Source organism: Columba livia, chromosome 4 (assembly GCF_036013475.1).
Source record: "Columba livia isolate bColLiv1 breed racing homer chromosome 4, bColLiv1.pat.W.v2, whole genome shotgun sequence".
Classification (NCBI taxonomy): Eukaryota; Metazoa; Chordata; class Aves; order Columbiformes; family Columbidae; genus Columba; species Columba livia.
In genome coordinates, this window is record NC_088605.1 from 78,383,149 (window position 1) to 78,400,372 (window position 17,224).

The window sequence follows — 17,224 nt, forward strand, 5'->3', positions numbered from 1 at the left end:
TCCATCCAGGTGTCACGGTGACTGAAATGGTTTATTACCTGTACTAGCGGAGGGCACCTGTGTCCTCACCGTACCGCTGCCACAGCTTTGCCTGCGATGGCGGAGCTGCGGTCCCCAGCCTGGCTGCCTGCGCGCCTCCAGGGCCGCAAGCCCCGGGCACCGCGCTGCTCACGGCTTCGCTCAGCCGCTTGTCTGGAGCAACCTCTGCATTCCACACCGTGCGCTCAGACTGTCACCTTTCCTCCTTCCACCCCCACCACCAAAACGTCGCTTTCAGGTCAGCCAGGCTGAAAATAACACTCTGAAAAACACGTTGGCAGCTTTGCTTTGCTTGTACCCGGCTGCTGCTCCTCTTGGACGTGCCGGACATCAGGTGTGGCGCTGGAGTTACAGCCGCCTCTGGGTTTTGTGCTGTTCGTGTCCCGAGTTTGCCGAGTAAGGGAAGGGGTGAGAATCTGAACCGGCAGTTCGCGGCTCCCGGAGGCGCAAACCCCCTGCTCTGCGCTCAGGGCCTTCAGACACCGTCTCCCAGGCCGGGCCGCGAGCAGCAGCCGCGGGGCGAGCCCAGGGAACGCGGTCCCGTGTGCCGAGGCCGGCGCTGGGCCCTCGCCCCTGGCCGGCAGCAGGAGACCAACGCGGCAGCGACCGGAAGGGACGGAAGAGTTTGGTGGATGTTGTCTCCTACGCCAAGTCGTACAGCGGGGAAACCTGACTCCAAGGAACAGGGGAAGGGGACCGGGCACGAAATGCTGATCCCATTGAAGGCAGATCCGCGGTGAGAACGGGGTGTGTACCGGGCAGGGAGCCTGCAGCGACGCAGCTGACGCAGCCGCGCGCTCTCCTGCTGCCGGCTGTTGTAAATGAAGACGAGTTTTTGAGCCAATCAATTAATTTTATTAAACAAGCGAATCTAAAGCAAGCGGTAATTAGGCAAAACAGCGCTGGGTGACCGGGGGAGCTCGGCTCCGCCAGCCGGCACACCACTCAGCTGTTCGTGTGCTTACGTGTGTCACACCCCGGTCAGGCGCTGGGTGTTGCTGGGTGTTCCTGCCCGGGGCGCCCTGTTCTCCGCTGCCCCGTCCGCGCGACCCAGGCGTTGGCTTAACTGCTACTACACGGTTCTACAAAACATAATCGAACTTGCGCAAGCGCAGTTACTGCTTACAACAATATGCGTAATATAATTGAATCCTACTCGATTTGTTCAACGTTAACAATTCTGACCATGGCTTATTCCAGCGGCCGGGGCGAGGGCCCAGCGCCGGCCCCGGCACACGGGACCGCGTTCCTCGGGCCCGCCCCGCGGCTGCTGCTCGCCGCCCGGCCCGGCGCGGAGGCGGCGTCCGAGGGCCCCGAGCGCCGAGCGGGGGTTTGCGCCGCCGGAGCCGCGATGCGCCGGCTCGGGTTGCCGCCCCTTCCCCGGCTGGGGTGGCGCTGGTTGGGGGTGGTTGGGTTGGGCTGGCGGGTTTGTTGTTGGCCGGTGGCTGGGGGGTTTGGTGGTTGGTTTGGGGTTTTTGTGGTGATTTTGCGGTTATTTTGCGGTTATTTTGTGGGGGTTTTGGGGTGTTTCTCATTCCTTTCCCGTTTCCCCGTTTCCCCCCGTCGGCGCGCGGCCGGAACTCCGCCCCCCTTGTGCCATGTGACCCCTCCGTTTCCGCCCCCCCCCCCGCCTCGCGCAGTGGTATAGCCCGCGGCGCTCGCGGATAGCGTCACAGCGCGGCGCCCGTCGCGGAGAACCAGGTGCTCGCGCTACCCGGAAGCGTTGCCGCGGCAGCGACCGGAAGGGACGACGGGTGTGTGTGTGTCTGGAGCGCGCCGGCCGCCAGCAGCTCATGGCCTTCAGCTTCGGGGCCACGGCGGGTGCCGGTGCCGCCAACCCGACCGGTGAGCGCGGGGCGTCCCGGGCGCTGGGGCGGGGTGGACGGGGAGGAGCGTTTTCCGGTGCCCCGGGGCGCTGGGCTAGCCCGTAACGGCCGCGGGCTGCGCGTGGCCTTGTCGCCCCTCGCGTGACGCGCAGCCCCTAACGGCCGCGGGCCGCGCGTGCCCCCCCACCAATGGGATCCCGCAGCCCCTCAGCTGCCTGGGGCGCGCGTGCCCCCCCACCAATGGGATCCCGCAGCCCCTCAGCTGCCTGGGGCGCGCGTGCCCCCCCACCAATGGGATCCCGCAGCCCCTCAGCCGCGCGGGGCGCGCGTGCCCCCCACCAGAGGAATCCCGCAGCCCCTCAGCCGCGCGGGGCGCGCGTGCCCTCCCACCAATGGGATCCCGCAGCCCCTCAGCCGCGCGGGGCGCGCGTGCCCTCCCACCAATGAGGTCCCGCAGCCCCTCAGCTGCCTGGGGCGCGCGTGCCCTCCCACCAATGGGATCCCGCAGCCCCTCAGCTGCCTGGGGCGCGCGTGCCCCCCCACCAATGAGGTCCCGCAGCCCCTCAGCCGCGCGGGGCGCGCGTGCCCCCCCACCAATGAGGTCCCGCAGCCCCTCAGCCGCGCGGGGCGCGCGTGCCCCCCCACCAATGAGGTCCCGCAGCCCCTCAGCCGCGCGGGGCGCGCGTGCCCCCCCACCAATGAGGTCCCGCAGCCCCTCAGCCGCGCGGGGCGCGCGTGCCCCCCCACCAATGAGGTCCCGCAGCCCCTCAGCCGCGCGGGGCGCGCGTGCCCTCCCACCAATGAGGTCCCGCAGCCCCTCAGCCGCGCGGAGCGCGCGTGGCCCCCCGCCAGTGGGATCCCGCGGCCCCCCAGCGCCTCAGGTCGGTCCGCAGGCGGCCGCTGTCCCGGCCCGGCCCGGTGTTCGCCGCCCCGCAGCGCGCTGGGCCGGGCCGTGCGGAGCTGTCCGCCGCGGGGCTGTGGCGCGGAAGGCGCGGCCGCCTCCCCACGCCTGTTCTCGGCGGAGCCGGTGAGATGCGGGCTCCCCCCGCGCCCCGTTCTGCTGCGGGTTGAACGCTGTGCGGCCCTACCGGCCGCGGCTTGGCCCCGGTTTTCTGGTTCCTCCCGCAGTGGCGGCGGGTCCGTGTCGGGAGCTGCTCGGGGCTTGATCCTGCCGAGAGATGTGAGCTGCTCAGGGGGCTGCGTGGTGTGGAGCTGCCTGGTGGAGCCGGGCCACTCGGATCCTCGCTTTTGGCTGCCCTGGTACTGTTCTGTGGATAAGATGCTCTTGGAAGTTAATTTCTGTCCTACGCTGCAGCATTTAACTTGCCAAAGAGGGAAGTTTTCTGTTTCCCTGTCTTGTCCTGCTGCTGTCGGTGGGCTCTCAGTGAGGTGTAAGCCAGAGCGTCCCTTACTCTCAGTGAAGCGGTTCTTTCTTGGCCCTCAGAGCAGATGCTCTGAACGAGTCCTTTGGACCGGGCTCATCCTCAGCACCCTCGGCCCGGGCTGCCTGTTGGGCTCTCACTCTGCTCGTGCCCGCTTTAAGCACGGGCTTTCTGGCCCACCATAAGCAAAAGATGATCTTGTACTGCTGTGTGCAGTGAGCTGGTTTATTGTGCTCACGAAGCAATGTTAGAGAGAGCCCCGGGATTGCACGCAGGTCTGTCTGCGTGTCCAGTGCGAGTCTGTTCTCAGCTGCTCTCCCGGAGGGGATGGGTGGGCTCTGGGTTAGCCCGCTTTTCTTAGCGCTGGGGAACCCGGGTGCGTTGGACAGGACACCAGGGAGCCCTGCAGCGGGCACGTTTTGTGGATATAGCTCGAGTAAGTTCACCCTGGTGTATTTGAGCCACGCGTGGTGCCTCGGCGGCTAGAGCTGTGTTTTGTGGTTACCCTGCCATAGCTCCTCATAGGTGGGTACGCACTGAGCGTGAAGACGGTTTGCTCTTGCCTTCCTGATGGCGTATGAAGTAGTGAGGCTCACTTGCAATAGTACAGATGTGGCTGTTTCAAGCAGCCTCGGGTGGTTAAAAATTACCCTTAATGGGAATGCTGAATCACATGGGTATTTTCATGTATAGCTTTGAATCAAGATGGGGAAAAATATTACTGTTTTATATGCAGTATAGTTGAAAAAGAACGTGTGTATAGCAATGATACAGTGAGAGCGGTCTAAACTGAAAGCTTTTAACTGTCTTCCTTGTGTTCAATAGATCATGTTAAATGCCGGTTAATATCTTAATTTTGTTTCTAACTATGCTTATGTTGTCCATGGCAATGGCAAAAATACTTTAGCTTTTCTTTCCTGAACCTGCCTTTTCCTTAAAACTAATGTTACATTGCTCTTTTTCTGCTTCCCGCTTGTCAGGATTTGGTGGGCTTGAAACTACAAACTCCACTGCCAGTGGGTTTAATTTTGGGGGTTTCGGATTAACTGCTAATCCTGCAGTGAATTTTAATATTGGGAATTTCGGTGTTTCCACTACCTCAACTCCACCATTCAATTTTGGTAACAGTCTGGCAAGTGCAGGTAGATAATGCATAAATACTTGTTTTGTAATAAATGTTAATAGCAGGGGTCCAAGAATTACATTCCTAACTGAGAATCCATATTTGGTACTAACCATCTTATTTTGAATCTGGCAAAGACTGGAGATAAAGGCTCTGAACGTGGAATGGGTTTGAGAGCCGTAGGCTTGTAGGGTTTTTTGCCTATTAAATTCTCATTAAATAGATGTTGAAGAAAAATAACCATGTACCAAGTACTCAGTCACTGAAAAAGAAATGAATTGTGGTAACCTGCCAGTCTGACCCAGTCTAAAGTTGAACCTCGATGACCTAACAAAACAGCAAGGCCGGTTTTGTGTTCAGACCCAGGCAATCCTGCGTGATTGCAGAGCCGGTCCCTGACGCACATTTCCTGACATGAGATTCTTGGACTACTGCAGCCATGTTTCATCTTACCCGTGTCTCCCCATCGGCCTTCTGTTGGCTGTCATGAATGCACTACCCCTCAACAGTTTCTGTGGAGAAACAGATTTTATACGATCAGCACAAAATGAACAGCCCAGGCAGGGGTCTCTGTCGCCTGAAGGCCGTTGTGCCCCTGAAACAGCGCACGTCCCAGGCTGGCGCCCAGGGATCCTCCGCCCTCCGGGGCTCTGCGGTGTGTGCAGGGCGCTGCCTGACACAGCCCTTCATGGCCCTGCTGGATCCATCGGTTCCCACCGATCAGCTAAACACAATTCCAAGTTCAATCTTATCCTTCTCAAATAAAAATGATTAACTCTATGGCTTTCTAATGCTTTTACTGACGTAGAATTAGCCCGTGGGGCCTCGTTGCCGCTGCTCGTATAGGAATTCTCTTCATTCCACAGCGCCATTGCCCCCCCGTGTTTTGTCCACTCGAGGGATCTGATTTCATTTTCATTTGGTATGAACACTATTGTGCTGTATTTCTTTAGCTGAATTTGAACTATTCCAAAAGAGAGGTTGGATACATAATCTGGTTTAGCAGTTTTCACTCTTAGGTCCTTTCTCAAGGAAGGATGACTAAATTGCTGTGAGTACAAATCTTGCTAAAACTTGTGTCATCTGTTGGAATTCCTTCTAGGGATTCTCACTTGCTGGTAGGACTGAAACGTTAACATTGCGAGGAACAGCTTGTTATATCCACTTGCATTAAGGTGTTTGCTGAATGAAAATAAAATGCCGTTGCATGTCAACTTTGGTTCAAGGTTTTTATTTGGTGTAATGAGTGTAACAGTCTGTAGAGCAGGGCTTGTCAGATGTGCACAGACTGCACCTCAGGCCAGATGTTGCGCTGGCACCACGGAAGCGATGGTCTGCAGAGAGATGGTGGGGTGGCATGTGGCCGTGCAGCCTGCTGTGCTGAGGCCAGCCAGGCCCAGGGCACCTCTGGTGAGGGGGAGAATGGGCGCTGGGTTCTTGGGGTGCTCTCTGGCACGGGCGAGCTCGGGCCCTCACTCAGCTCTCCCTCCCTGTTAGCCAGGGACTCTTTTTCCCATATAATCTGTGGAAGGCTGCTTGTCTTTGCATGTGCCTTCCCCTGATAGTGATTGAACATCAAAATGAGATTTAATGGGGAGGCTGTCAGACGATGGGAAACTAGGCTTCAAAAATACCTTGTAGAATTTGACCTGTGTGTGAAAATAAATCGTTCCTGTGACAGCATTCCCAGGTGGGAGCAGCAATAGTGTGCACCCTGGCCTCAGGCTTTACCTGATTTGTTTGTGGTTTTGCTCTGAAGACATTAGGAACCTTTAGACAGCTCACAAAACATTCAGAGACAACATTGACCAGAAGTATTCCTGAGGATGAGTCAAAGAAATACTGTCACTAAGGAAAGCACATTGTGTTGATAAGGGAACAGAGTGGTAGTTAACTCCCTGCTTTTTTATTTGCTTTCTTGACACACCATGAATGTATTGGCTTTCTGGTTCATGTGTTCTCCCTCATTTCCTCGGACAATGAACCCGGTACCCATGATCAATGTGAGCTACATGCTTGTGACCTAATACATCCATCTGTCAACATCTCATAACACATGTTGAAGCGTGCTGTTTATTGTTGCGGTATGCACAGCTGCCACGCACAACATGCCAGTTGCCTTACTTGCAAACTTTGTTTGTCAGGTGCCTTTGGAGGATTTGGGACAACCACCACCACTGCGGCACCAGCGTTTAGTTTTTCTGCTCCCACCAATACAGGCACCGGCGGTAAGAAAGCTCAAATCTGAAAGCATTGGCTTTAGAATGAACCATAGGGCATCAGCCCGTTACAATTGATGTTTGCATTTCACAGGTACGATGCTTCTCTTTTTCTCAATAATTCTTTGATTGTTTCCCTAGGACTCTTTGGTGCTACCCAGAACAAAGGCTTTGGATTTGGTACTAGTTTTGGCACAGGAACTGGCACTGGCTTGGGCACTGGGCTGGGAACTGGGCTAGGCTTTGGAGGCTTCGGTACCCAGCAGCAACAGACGAGTAAGTGTGGCTTTCTCTTGAGTTATCCCTTTGTTAGCAATGAAAGCAAAAGACTGCAACGGACACACAGGTAGTGGGACAGAAGTGTATTATAAAATCACTTAAAGTCTTGATTGATGGAGACTTCTTGGAGTTTGGCTTTTGAAATTTCTATATTTGCAGTCCTCAGCTTTTTTTTAAACAAGAGCTCAAGCGAGTTTCTGTGCATCACCCTTGAATTTCCAACAACAATATTCACCTCATGGTTTAGCAGTGGCAGAAAGAGTAGCTACAGAACTGTTGGTGGTGGTCATGGCATTACTAGAGAGGGGAGAAAAACAGCGTTGAGTTCAGTTCAGGTGTGAGCTGGGTAATGACCAGCTGCAGGCTCTGACTTCACTGGATTTATAATAACAAATGTACCCTTCAGATTGAAATCCCGAAGGTGCCAGATGGTGTCTTGGGCGAATATTGACATCTCATATAAAGAAAAAAGAATAAGCTTTTTCTTCTGACTTAGTATTCAGGTGCTTCTGTTGCTGATGACAATAGGGTATAAATGACACTTTAAAAAAACATTACCCGGTACAGATTTACTTACTGCATGCATTTATTTTGCTTCTCAAAATGCGAACCGATACCAGTGATATGCAGATGGTACATGTAAACAAGAGAGTTTCTCTTTGTTGGTGAAGGTGTTCATTTGTTTTTCTGATCCACCGTAGCACTAGGAAGTGGCTTGTTCAGCCAGCCTGCTCAGACGCCTGCCCAGTCGAACCAGCTCATCAACACAGCCAGCGCACTCTCGGCTCCAACGCTCTTAGGAGATGAGAGAGATGCTATTTTGGCAAAATGGAACCAGCTTCAGGCCTTCTGGGGAACAGGCAAAGGCTACTTCAACAATAACATCGCTCCAGTGGAGTTCACACAGGAAAACCCCTTTTGCAGGTTTAAGGTATGTAATTGTTCCCCTGCCCACAAACAGCTGTGAAGGAGTTGCTCTGCTTGCTAGTTCTGTGTCCGAGTGTCTCAGGAGCGTTAAATCGCATTTTGTTATTGTTGAAAGTAATCTGAAGCAGTATTTATCCAGGTAATGTATGCAATTCTAATGCATGCTAATTAAAAGGTTTGAAGATGTATAGGGGCTGGAAATCTGGGTGTTGCTGGGGTACTAGATAATGACTGCATATGTGGATCATGAAACTAGTCTTTTTCTGTGATAGCATTCAGATTAGCGTGTGTGTAGTTGGGGCAGACCTCTGGAAATTAATTCTGCTGTGTATCTACTTAGGTTACAATGTTACAGAAATTATTTAAAATAACCTCCACATGTGAAAGACACCGTTAACATCTGGAATAAGAAAATCCGGGTGTTTTTTCATTGCTTTGTCTACATTAGAATAAACCCTCTATGAACCCGGCCTGTGCATACCATTTTAAATGCACCAGCCTTCAGATTTCTGCATTTATCCTTGCCAGTGCTGAAGCAGACTCCATTCCATGTATGATATCGTCAGCAGTTCCAGATCTTGCTTCTGTCAACAAAGAATGTGTAGCTCTTCATCCTCCACAAATCTCACGCCTGCTGACTTTCAGCTTCAGACCTGGGAGCGGATTTGGGTCAGGCATGGCGATACCTTCCTTTTCCAAGCTGGTTCTTTGAAGTGCAAACTTTCTAACCCAAATGTAGGTTAATACTTGATTAAGGCTAGTTTTGATTATGCACATATGACACTTTCATAAAATCTTTGCAACAACCGAGTGCTTGCAAAACAAATGTTTGGCTTCTCTTGCATTACCTTTTTAGGTGTTACTTCCAATATTTTGTTAATAATGCACTTGAGAGTTTGTTTCCTTCTAAGCTGTTGCCTGAGGTGGCTCTGGAGTTCTCTGGGCTTTCCAGAATTCCAGAATATAAGTCGTGTGATGCTAATTCAGTTGATTTTGAGTTTCATTACCAAAAGAAGTTTTCCTTTCAAGTTGCTATGTCTACCCTTGTCCCTGTGACTTGAGCATTACTAATGCCATTAGGAATTTCTGTACCTTAAGTGAAATCCTGAAAAGTTCCCTGTATGCCAGAAATGGCAGGTGCCTGAGAAAACTGATGAAGTTGGCAGCATAGGTGTCAGGGCCAAGTGTCATAAGCTGGTTTGGTTTATTGCCTCTGTAAGCGTCAGATGTCTGGCAGGAATGAAGCATTACCTGGAGGGTTTCACTGGTGTTCCAGGAATCCACTTGTACACAATTGTTGTTCTGGAACAAATGAGAAGCATGTGGTGCTTAACCACGAAAAGTGTGCTCTTGAGGTATGTGATACAGGTCGTCATTTGAAAGGCCACAACAAAGTAAAAAAGATGTGATAGTTGAAAATACTTCATTTCATAAGGAAATCATGACATATTTGTTTTTAAACAAATACCAGAGGAGGCCTAAATGTGTGGTTTTAGTACTACTTTGCACATAATGAGATTTAGTTTTCTGGGTACTGGCAAGTCTCTCCCCACAGTGTGATCCTCTTTTGCAACTATGGAGGTGAAATAAATGTGCTTAACAGTAGGTGATTGTTTAGGGGTTGGTCTGTTTGGGTTTTTTTGGGGGTGTGTGTATGTTTTTTCTTTTGAGTCCTCAGAGGGAATAGATAGCGTAACTCAGAGACTGTTATAGTGCCAGTACCTTCAGAGCGTCCATCATTCAAAAGACGAGGTTTCCCTCGGTTCTGTCACTGTTGTGCTCCCAGCTGAAGCAGGCTGGTTCTGTGGGGCTCACCATCGCGGGGAGTTGCCCTCTGCTGACATAGACCAGGCCCTTGGACACATCTCCAACTCAGTTCTCCCTTCAGCTGAACTTGCACAAGGGGAAAGGTGCAAGTCACCCATGTGCAGTGTCAGGGCCTTAAAAAGCACCCACTGTCCAACATATCACCAGTGATACGTTGTTGTGACAGTTTGTAGGCAAGTTGAGATAAAACTGCCGCTCTGCTTTTGCTTATGATGAGTTAACAGTTTAGGTCTGTCTTAAAAGTCACGTGGAGTTTACACAGGAGCTGACAAGATTTTTTTTTTTTAAATAGGGAAAACACGTAACTTTACACAGATGGCAGAAAGTGTTCCTGTGTTAGATTACTATGTTGGATTAAAACATCTAACCTTATTACAGCTTTATCACATCAAGGAGCAAGATAACAGTAAACTTTATAAGCAAGTCACTTGCTAATGCAACAGAAATTGGCTGTCCCAAGTTCCTGTGTGATAACCTTACTCGACGGGGGTCTTAGCTAGTAGAAATATTCTGTGTCCATGTTTTGGCTCGTACTGCCGGGCAAAGTGTCTGGATCTACAGTAGGAAATTGTTAAGGATTTCTTAATACTAAGAAACTCATGAAGGTTTGTGGTTGGCTTATCTTTCCATTAGGTTATGTCAGTAAATGTTTTTCATTCGGACATCTGGCACTATAATGTTACAAAACCGTTCTGGAAGTCTAGTGATTTTTCTGTGTTAAAGTCTGGTCCCCTTGTTGCTTTTGCAACTTAGAAAAAGTGTAAGTTTGTAAAAGGTTCCTGGTTGGTATGAGCTCTGAAGTAGCAGGAATGTTGTGCTCAAGTGGTGTCTCCTCATCCAGAGGACTTTTTTTTTAACATGTAGAATGGTTACATAAAAAACTTTTCTAAAAGTCTCAATTCTGTTGAAAGCTACTCTGCTGGTGGCCTTGTGAGTACATTTTAAAGGGGGGTTGATTTTAGCGCTCTGCATTTCTGAACATGTTAACAATGTAACTTAAAGTTTGAACCAGCTGCTCCAGAAATTTAGGGGTGTAGCCCCTCCCCTTCACGCCACATGTCTCTGCTATTGCTAAGTAATATATCCACCATTTCTGTTTGTTCATTTGCAGGCTGTGGGTTACAGTTTGATGCCCAACAACAAAGATGAAGATGGCCTTGTGGTCCTGGTCTTTAATAGAAAAGAAGCAGATATTCGAAGCCAGCAGCAGCAGCTCGTGGAATCACTACACAAAATTCTGGGAGGAAACCAGACCCTCACTGTCAACGTAGAAGGTGTTAAAACGATGCCAGATGACCAGTATGTGAAGTTTACATAGTTTTATCTTTTTATCCGGTGTTGTATGTTATAGACGGTGCTTCATCTGCTCTGTCTCCCTTTTTCCTTGATAAAATCATCTGTGATCTGCTTATCCTGAGTTTGATTTCACATCTCATTTTTTCTTGTTGCTTTGTCTTAAGGCATTAAGTCCAGTATCTTTCCTGTGGGTGTTTCCTGTGGGTGCTCAGTTCAGGAAATAAACTTCTGCAGCAGAAGCTGGAGATGAGTGTGATAACCGTGGGGGTGGGATTAAATACCCAGTATTTTAGGAGCAGTGATGTTTTCTTCACCTGGTCAGTGAAGATGGAAAGGCAGTGGGGTGTATGGTAATAGGATCTTTGCAGTGTTTTGTATTGCAAATGTTGGTTACAATTGGAAAAGTGTTTCAAAGCTCGTAGAGCTGGCTCGTTCTGCATGTGTTATGTCAGAGTGCTGTCTGCCTGGACTTGTTTTGGGGGCCCTTGTGCTAGTCTGCCTAAAGTACTTCAGCACATGGACATTTCTGCTGTTGACTTCTAAAGACCAAAGGGTTTAGGTTATTAATGTAGTATTAGTATGAATGTGTAAGATGGTTGCTAAAATTGGGGTGGGAGAATGTAGTTTCAGAGAGTATTTACAGCTTTTCTCTTTCTGCCTTGCTGCGTTAAACCCTGGATTTACTGGTACTTGATACCTTAGTTAGCTAAAGGAAGTTAACAGTCAGCTGGGAGAAGTGGTAACTTCAGTTTGGGGTTGTTCATTTTGTTAGTTTCTATAGGCCGTTGACCCTTTTCTGACAGCACATGTTTTGTCTTGCTCAGGACAGAAGTGATCATTTACGTTGTTGAGCGCTCACCCAACGGCACTTCGAGGAGAGTTCCCGCGACGACCCTCTATGCCCACTTTGAACAGGCCAACATCAAATCGTCCCTGCAGCAGCTGGGGGTCAGCCTCTCCATGGCCAGAACGGAGCTTTCCCCGGCACAAGTCAAACAGCTCCTGCAGAACCCTCCCGCCGGTACGCGGCCTGGGGCTGCGCGGGGCAGGGGTGGGCCTCTTCGGGTCTCTGGGAAAAATGCACGTGTTGACCCGCTGGAAAACACTGTGTAAAGCTGAAGCAGTTTCCAAGGCACCCAGACATACTGACATAGTTGGTTTTGTTAAGCCAGTTTTCCTGCTGAAGTACAATGTAGTCTACCAAGACAGCTATGATTTATCAGTCATATATGCCCCATGACACCATACTATGTGATCTAGCTATCCTAAATCACTTCAGCTTGTCCAATTAAAAAAAGAGTTAAATATTGGAATAATCATGTCCTATATTCACTTCCCTGTTTTCTTGCGAAGGTCACTTAGCCTGTGCCCATACGTTACATGGCCACAGGTAGTGCATGGACAGCTTTGTTTTAGATTGGTTAAGTGCTGCTCGTGCCATTTCATAGGATAATTGCAGCTTATTCTCTATACAGCATCACGTGTGGTAGCTGGCAGTGAACTCCCTGCAGGGGGTAAGGGAAAGCAGCCCGTGGTTTCCAGCAGAAAAGATGTAGCTTGTTCAGTAAGACCATAGTGTTTAGAAACACAGCAAACGTTATGATACCTGGATTGCAGAAAAACAGGCAGCAGTGTTTTCCAGCTGCTGCAGTGCTGGGGAGAAGGAGTTGCTCTGCGCGTTAGCAAGCTGGATGTCTTTAATATCAGAGGTGTATCATAAGGCCTGTGTAACGATGGTTGGGTGCAGCTTGTTAGTCCATGACTGAGGAGGAAGCTGAGTTTGTAGGTTGGCTAATCAAGGAGAAGGATGTGCAACAAGAGGTGGTAGTGCTGAGCTCTAGAGAAACTATCACTGCCCGGGGAGATAAGGTTTGGTCTTCAGAGGTTTTATGAGGAATGACCTGGAGTGTTGTGTCGTGAAGAATGTTGCAGTACCTGACTGTTCCAGTCTGCTCTTTAAGCTGGCCTGAAATTGTTACATTACTAGCATTTTTTTCTTTGGCCTGTCTCCCCCTGATCAAAAAGTCGAAGTCAATTGTTTCCATAGCAGTGTTGTCTTTTTTTTTCCCCTAGCATACCTAGGTATGTGCATTTTATACACTGATCTGATTTGCAGTGAGGCTTGGAGAGTGTAATAGCTTGCATCATGCTGTTGATGTGCACATACAATTAAAGGCTTTTATTTTACATATTTGCCTGATGAAGCAGTTCATGGCAGAACCAGCAACTGCTCTGTTAACAGATGAAATCCCCAGACAAATCGTGTTAGGAACCTATCTTTCCTAATAACTCCTACTGGGATAGTTCTGCCAGCTGGTTTGATACTTGGAATATTTTATTACTTGGGGTTTTTGGTGGTGTTTCTCTTATACAAAATAAGCAATGGGGAAAGGAAGGGTGACCTAGGTGTAGCATACAGTGGAAACAGTAACATTGTTCCCCTTGAAGTCTGGCTTGTGTGATTTATTCACGCGTTGGTTGTTCTTTCCCCATGATTTCAAACCCACACAAGTGCTTGGCAGCCTGAACTTGCTTCCACAGCCCAGGACCAATTCTTTTATAACTATCCTTGTTTAATTAACCTTAACTGGTACAACAGTCATTCAAGCTAGCATAGTTCATTGGTTTGTGCATTTTCTAGTGTTTTCCTGCTTAACAGCTGTAAGATACGATATCTGTTCAGATCTATCCGTCCTAAAAACTTGTTTGTTGCCTTTTTTTTTTTTTAAGGTGTTGATCCTATTATATGGGAACAAGCCAAAGTTGATAATCCTGATCCTGACAAGTAAGTCTAATTGTCTGAATATTACAGAAAGATTTGGAAAGGGGAGCAATACATGGTGTAGTACCCTTCAGGTAACTTGTAAGAAACTTATTAGAGAGTAACTTTGTCAAAGTGCTGATCTCATTTGAAGCAGTGAGGATTACTAGAAATACTTGTCTAATCCTTTTACCCATGTAGGCACTTAAGGGTTGCCAGGATAAAGAGCTTTCCTTGCATTACTTTGAGTTGCGGTGTCCTCCATTCTGTGGACTAGTTATTGTGACTTATTTTTTGTAATCATTGTATTTTTCTCTCTTTATTCCTGCAGGTGAACGTAATGTACCCTCGTACCCTCCAAGGGTTACAGATAACATAGGCTGATTTCCTTTTGAAAAAGGAACAGGTTGTTAGGAATAGTGAGGACTCTAGAGCTTAGCATAACAAGATGCATTTATGTATTATCTTTAATTTATAAACTATTTTATATTATAATTATAAACTTAATTTATGAACTAATATAATCTGTAACTTTAGGTTATGTTTGTAAGTATTAGTCCATACTGTATGTCTAATATTAAAATGTGTCACAAGAAATATTTGTGTTCTTGTAGGCTTATTCCTGTGCCAATGGTGGGTTTCAAGGAATTGTTGAGAAGACTGAAGGTCCAAGATCAGATGACCAAACAGCATCAAACTCGATTAGATGTAAGGTTTCTCATCTTGATCGTGACTGCTTGCTGCTGATGGAGGATGTGCTATTAAACGAGCATCACCCCCGTGTGTCCTATGTGCTGAGAACTGAAACTGGAACCATTGCATGTGGCAGTGACTCTTTTATTGCTATTTCTTAATATATTCCTTAATGATATCTTTGGGCCAAGAACCATGCAGTGCATTTTGCCTTTGTTTTTTTTTTCAGCTTCAATTTGCTGTGTTGGTATAGACTAATTCAAACCAGGTGAATTAAGTTGCACGGGCGTCAACTCTAATTTGGGCACACAGTTTTCGTCTGCCTTCTGAAAATCCCAGTTGCATATGAAAATAAACAGAAACTATAACAGTAGAGGTCTGGTGAAAAGCTTTCCCAAAGCTCTTTCCCAAAGCCTCTTTGGGGAGGAGACTGAGTACTGTTTTGAGACTCCTGGTTTCAAATCAGGGCTGATGTGTTCTGTTATCAGCAAGTCTTATAATTTACAACTGACTCCATCTCCTCTGCAGATAATATCAGAAGATATCAGCGAGCTGCAGAAAAACCAAACAACAACTATGGCAAAAATTGCGCAGTACAAAAGGAAACTGATGGCGCTTTCTCACAGAACGTTACAGGTAACACGGATAGTCTCAATAACTCGTTCTGATGCATGGTCTAGTGCCGGAAGGCAGACTGAGAGAGGGCAGGATGGCCTGTGCAGTCTTGTGCGTGCGTGGCTGGTGCTGCAAATGGAATTCTGACTCGATGTAAATGGTATTGCTGTAAGTATGAGGCAGAGCTGTCAGGGCAAGCTGCGGGTGCGCAGCATGGCTTACTGCTTGGGGAACCTTCTTTCTCACTTACTCAGAAGTGTCGGGACTGCCCTGAGGCCTCGTAGCAGCAGACTAAAGGACAGAACCGATCTGATGAGAGAGGCGCTGGAGGAGGGACAAAAAGACACGTGGATGGGCAAGTGGGGAAAGAGATGGATAAAGGCTTCCTAATGGAGGCTTCTTTTGTAGGTGTTAATAAAGCAGGAGATCCAAAGGAAAAGCGGCTATGCCATTCAAGCAGACGAAGAGCAGCTTCGTGTACAGTTAGATACAATTCAGTGCGAACTTAATGCACCTACACAGTTCAAGGTGAGTAGTTAACAGATCTTTACCAAAACCCTAGTTTTCCTCAGAAAATAAAGTTTTCTGAAGCGTGCATATGTATTTTTTTTGTGGAAAGCTTTCGGAAGAGCAGTCCAGCAGTGTTACTAGGTAGCAGCGTTGTGCTCTTTGCTGCGTGACTGATAGGTATTTAAGGGTGGTTTTTTTGAGTTTTTAAAAGTATTAGTTGCTTGCCCTTTGTTTGTCTTGCAAAAAAGAAAAATGGACTGAGCGGTAATGCTTCCTGCCCTAGCGACTCCGGGAGGTGGCACACGCTGGAGCTGACAGAGGTCGGTGAGTCGCATTCGATTGAAGCCTGTCTCTCTTCCCAGGGCAGGCTGAATGAGCTCATGTCCCAAATCAGGATGCAAAACCACTTTGGCGCCGTGCGGGCTGAGGAGCGCTATTACATCGATGCAGACCTCTTAAGGGAAATCAAGCAAGTAAGTATTACCAGGTAGAATCCTGGGATACTCTCTGAACATCATAATTTAAGCCAGCTAAGCACTAACTTGGGGGATGTATCTAGAATGTAATCTTTTTGTAATTAATTGCTTATGAAGTCCTTTTTAATGTTCTCAGTAACAGAGCGCCAAGGTTATACAAAGCCGCTCTGTGCAGTCAAGCTATTAGTGCAGAAAATGCAGGTTTATTTTCTTCCAAAGAAATTTTGCTAGGCTTTTCCATGTGCCAAGGCCACCAGACGTGGCACCTTTGAGAAACAGTACTTGAAATCTGTGGAGTTGAGCTACACTCATGCTGGTTTTTAAACTACCTGCAGCATCTGAAGCAGCAGCAAGAAGGCCTGAGTCACCTAATCAGCATTATCAAGGATGACCTGGAGGACATCAAACTTATAGAACATGGGCTGAACGAGAGCATCCCCATCAGAGGAGGAGTCTTCAGTTGACGTGGTGGGTGCTGCTGGGCTGACACAGAACATGTTACTTGAGTTCATGGTTCACCTTCCAAGGCCAAAACTGGTGAGGTAAAATAAAACCTATCTTCTTGGAGCAATGGTATATTGGCAGTTACCTTTAGAATTAGCAAAGCCTCTTCTAAGCTTGTGAATTTGACCTTTGGAAGGTTTATGATTTATAAAGCTGTATATGCTTTAATAAAAGGAGAAAAACTGAATCTGTTCAGATACTCTTCACTATAAAACTATGTACTATTGTACATTTTTTTTCTTTTCTTTTTCTCTTTTTTTTCTCTTTTTACAACAGCATTGTCTTAGAAATGCAGTGCTGAGGGAATTGTCCCACTTGTGACTTGGTTTGTGGAAAGCTTAGCCCGCTTCTGTGTTCTTGTCAAAACAATCAAGTGACAACATGATGTAAGCAGCTAATTTAAAGCATTACAGATATGTATGTTGCTGTAACTATGTCAGTCTCTACAATACCCACAGTTTACCTGGGCAAGCTGCAGGAAGTTGACGTTTCCAGTTTCTGTCCGTCCTTTGTATAGCAGGGAGCTGAAGGTTCTGTTGTTATCCCTTTACATGTGTGAGTTATACAAAGTTTTGCGGCCTCTCAATAACAACAGAATGTCTAGACATTGTCTTCTGCCTTTTTAAATTGCTGGAGAGTAATAAATTCAGTCTTGACTTTGTAATAACTTCTGCATGGTACTGGCTCTTTCTCAGCTGAAACTGCTCACAACTCCAGGTGCGGGCACTGCAGGTAACGGGCATCAAA

The 17,224-nt window shown here is 48.2% G+C and overlaps 1 protein-coding gene across 2 annotated transcripts; it reads left to right on the top strand.

Annotated features, from left to right (window-relative positions):
- The first annotated feature begins 1,685 nt into the window (after positions 1-1,685).
- NUP54 (nucleoporin 54) lies at positions 1,686-17,144 on the top strand. 2 transcript variants are annotated; one of them, XM_065062894.1, is made up of 13 exons: positions 1,689-1,884; positions 4,228-4,389; positions 6,515-6,598; positions 6,731-6,865; positions 7,570-7,799; positions 10,734-10,921; positions 11,743-11,939; positions 13,649-13,703; positions 14,294-14,387; positions 14,901-15,008; positions 15,396-15,515; positions 15,860-15,970; positions 16,309-17,144. In XM_065062894.1, the coding sequence occupies exons 1-13, from the start codon at positions 1,833-1,835 to the stop codon at positions 16,435-16,437; spliced, it is 1,665 nt and encodes a 554-aa protein (XP_064918966.1). In that variant the 5' UTR covers positions 1,689-1,832; the 3' UTR covers positions 16,438-17,144. The 2 variants fall into 2 exon arrangements, with proteins under 2 accessions (XP_064918967.1, XP_064918966.1); XM_065062895.1 differs by lacking the exon at positions 4,228-4,389 and having other exon boundaries at positions 1,686-1,884.
- The last annotated feature ends 80 nt before the right edge of the window (positions 17,145-17,224 follow it).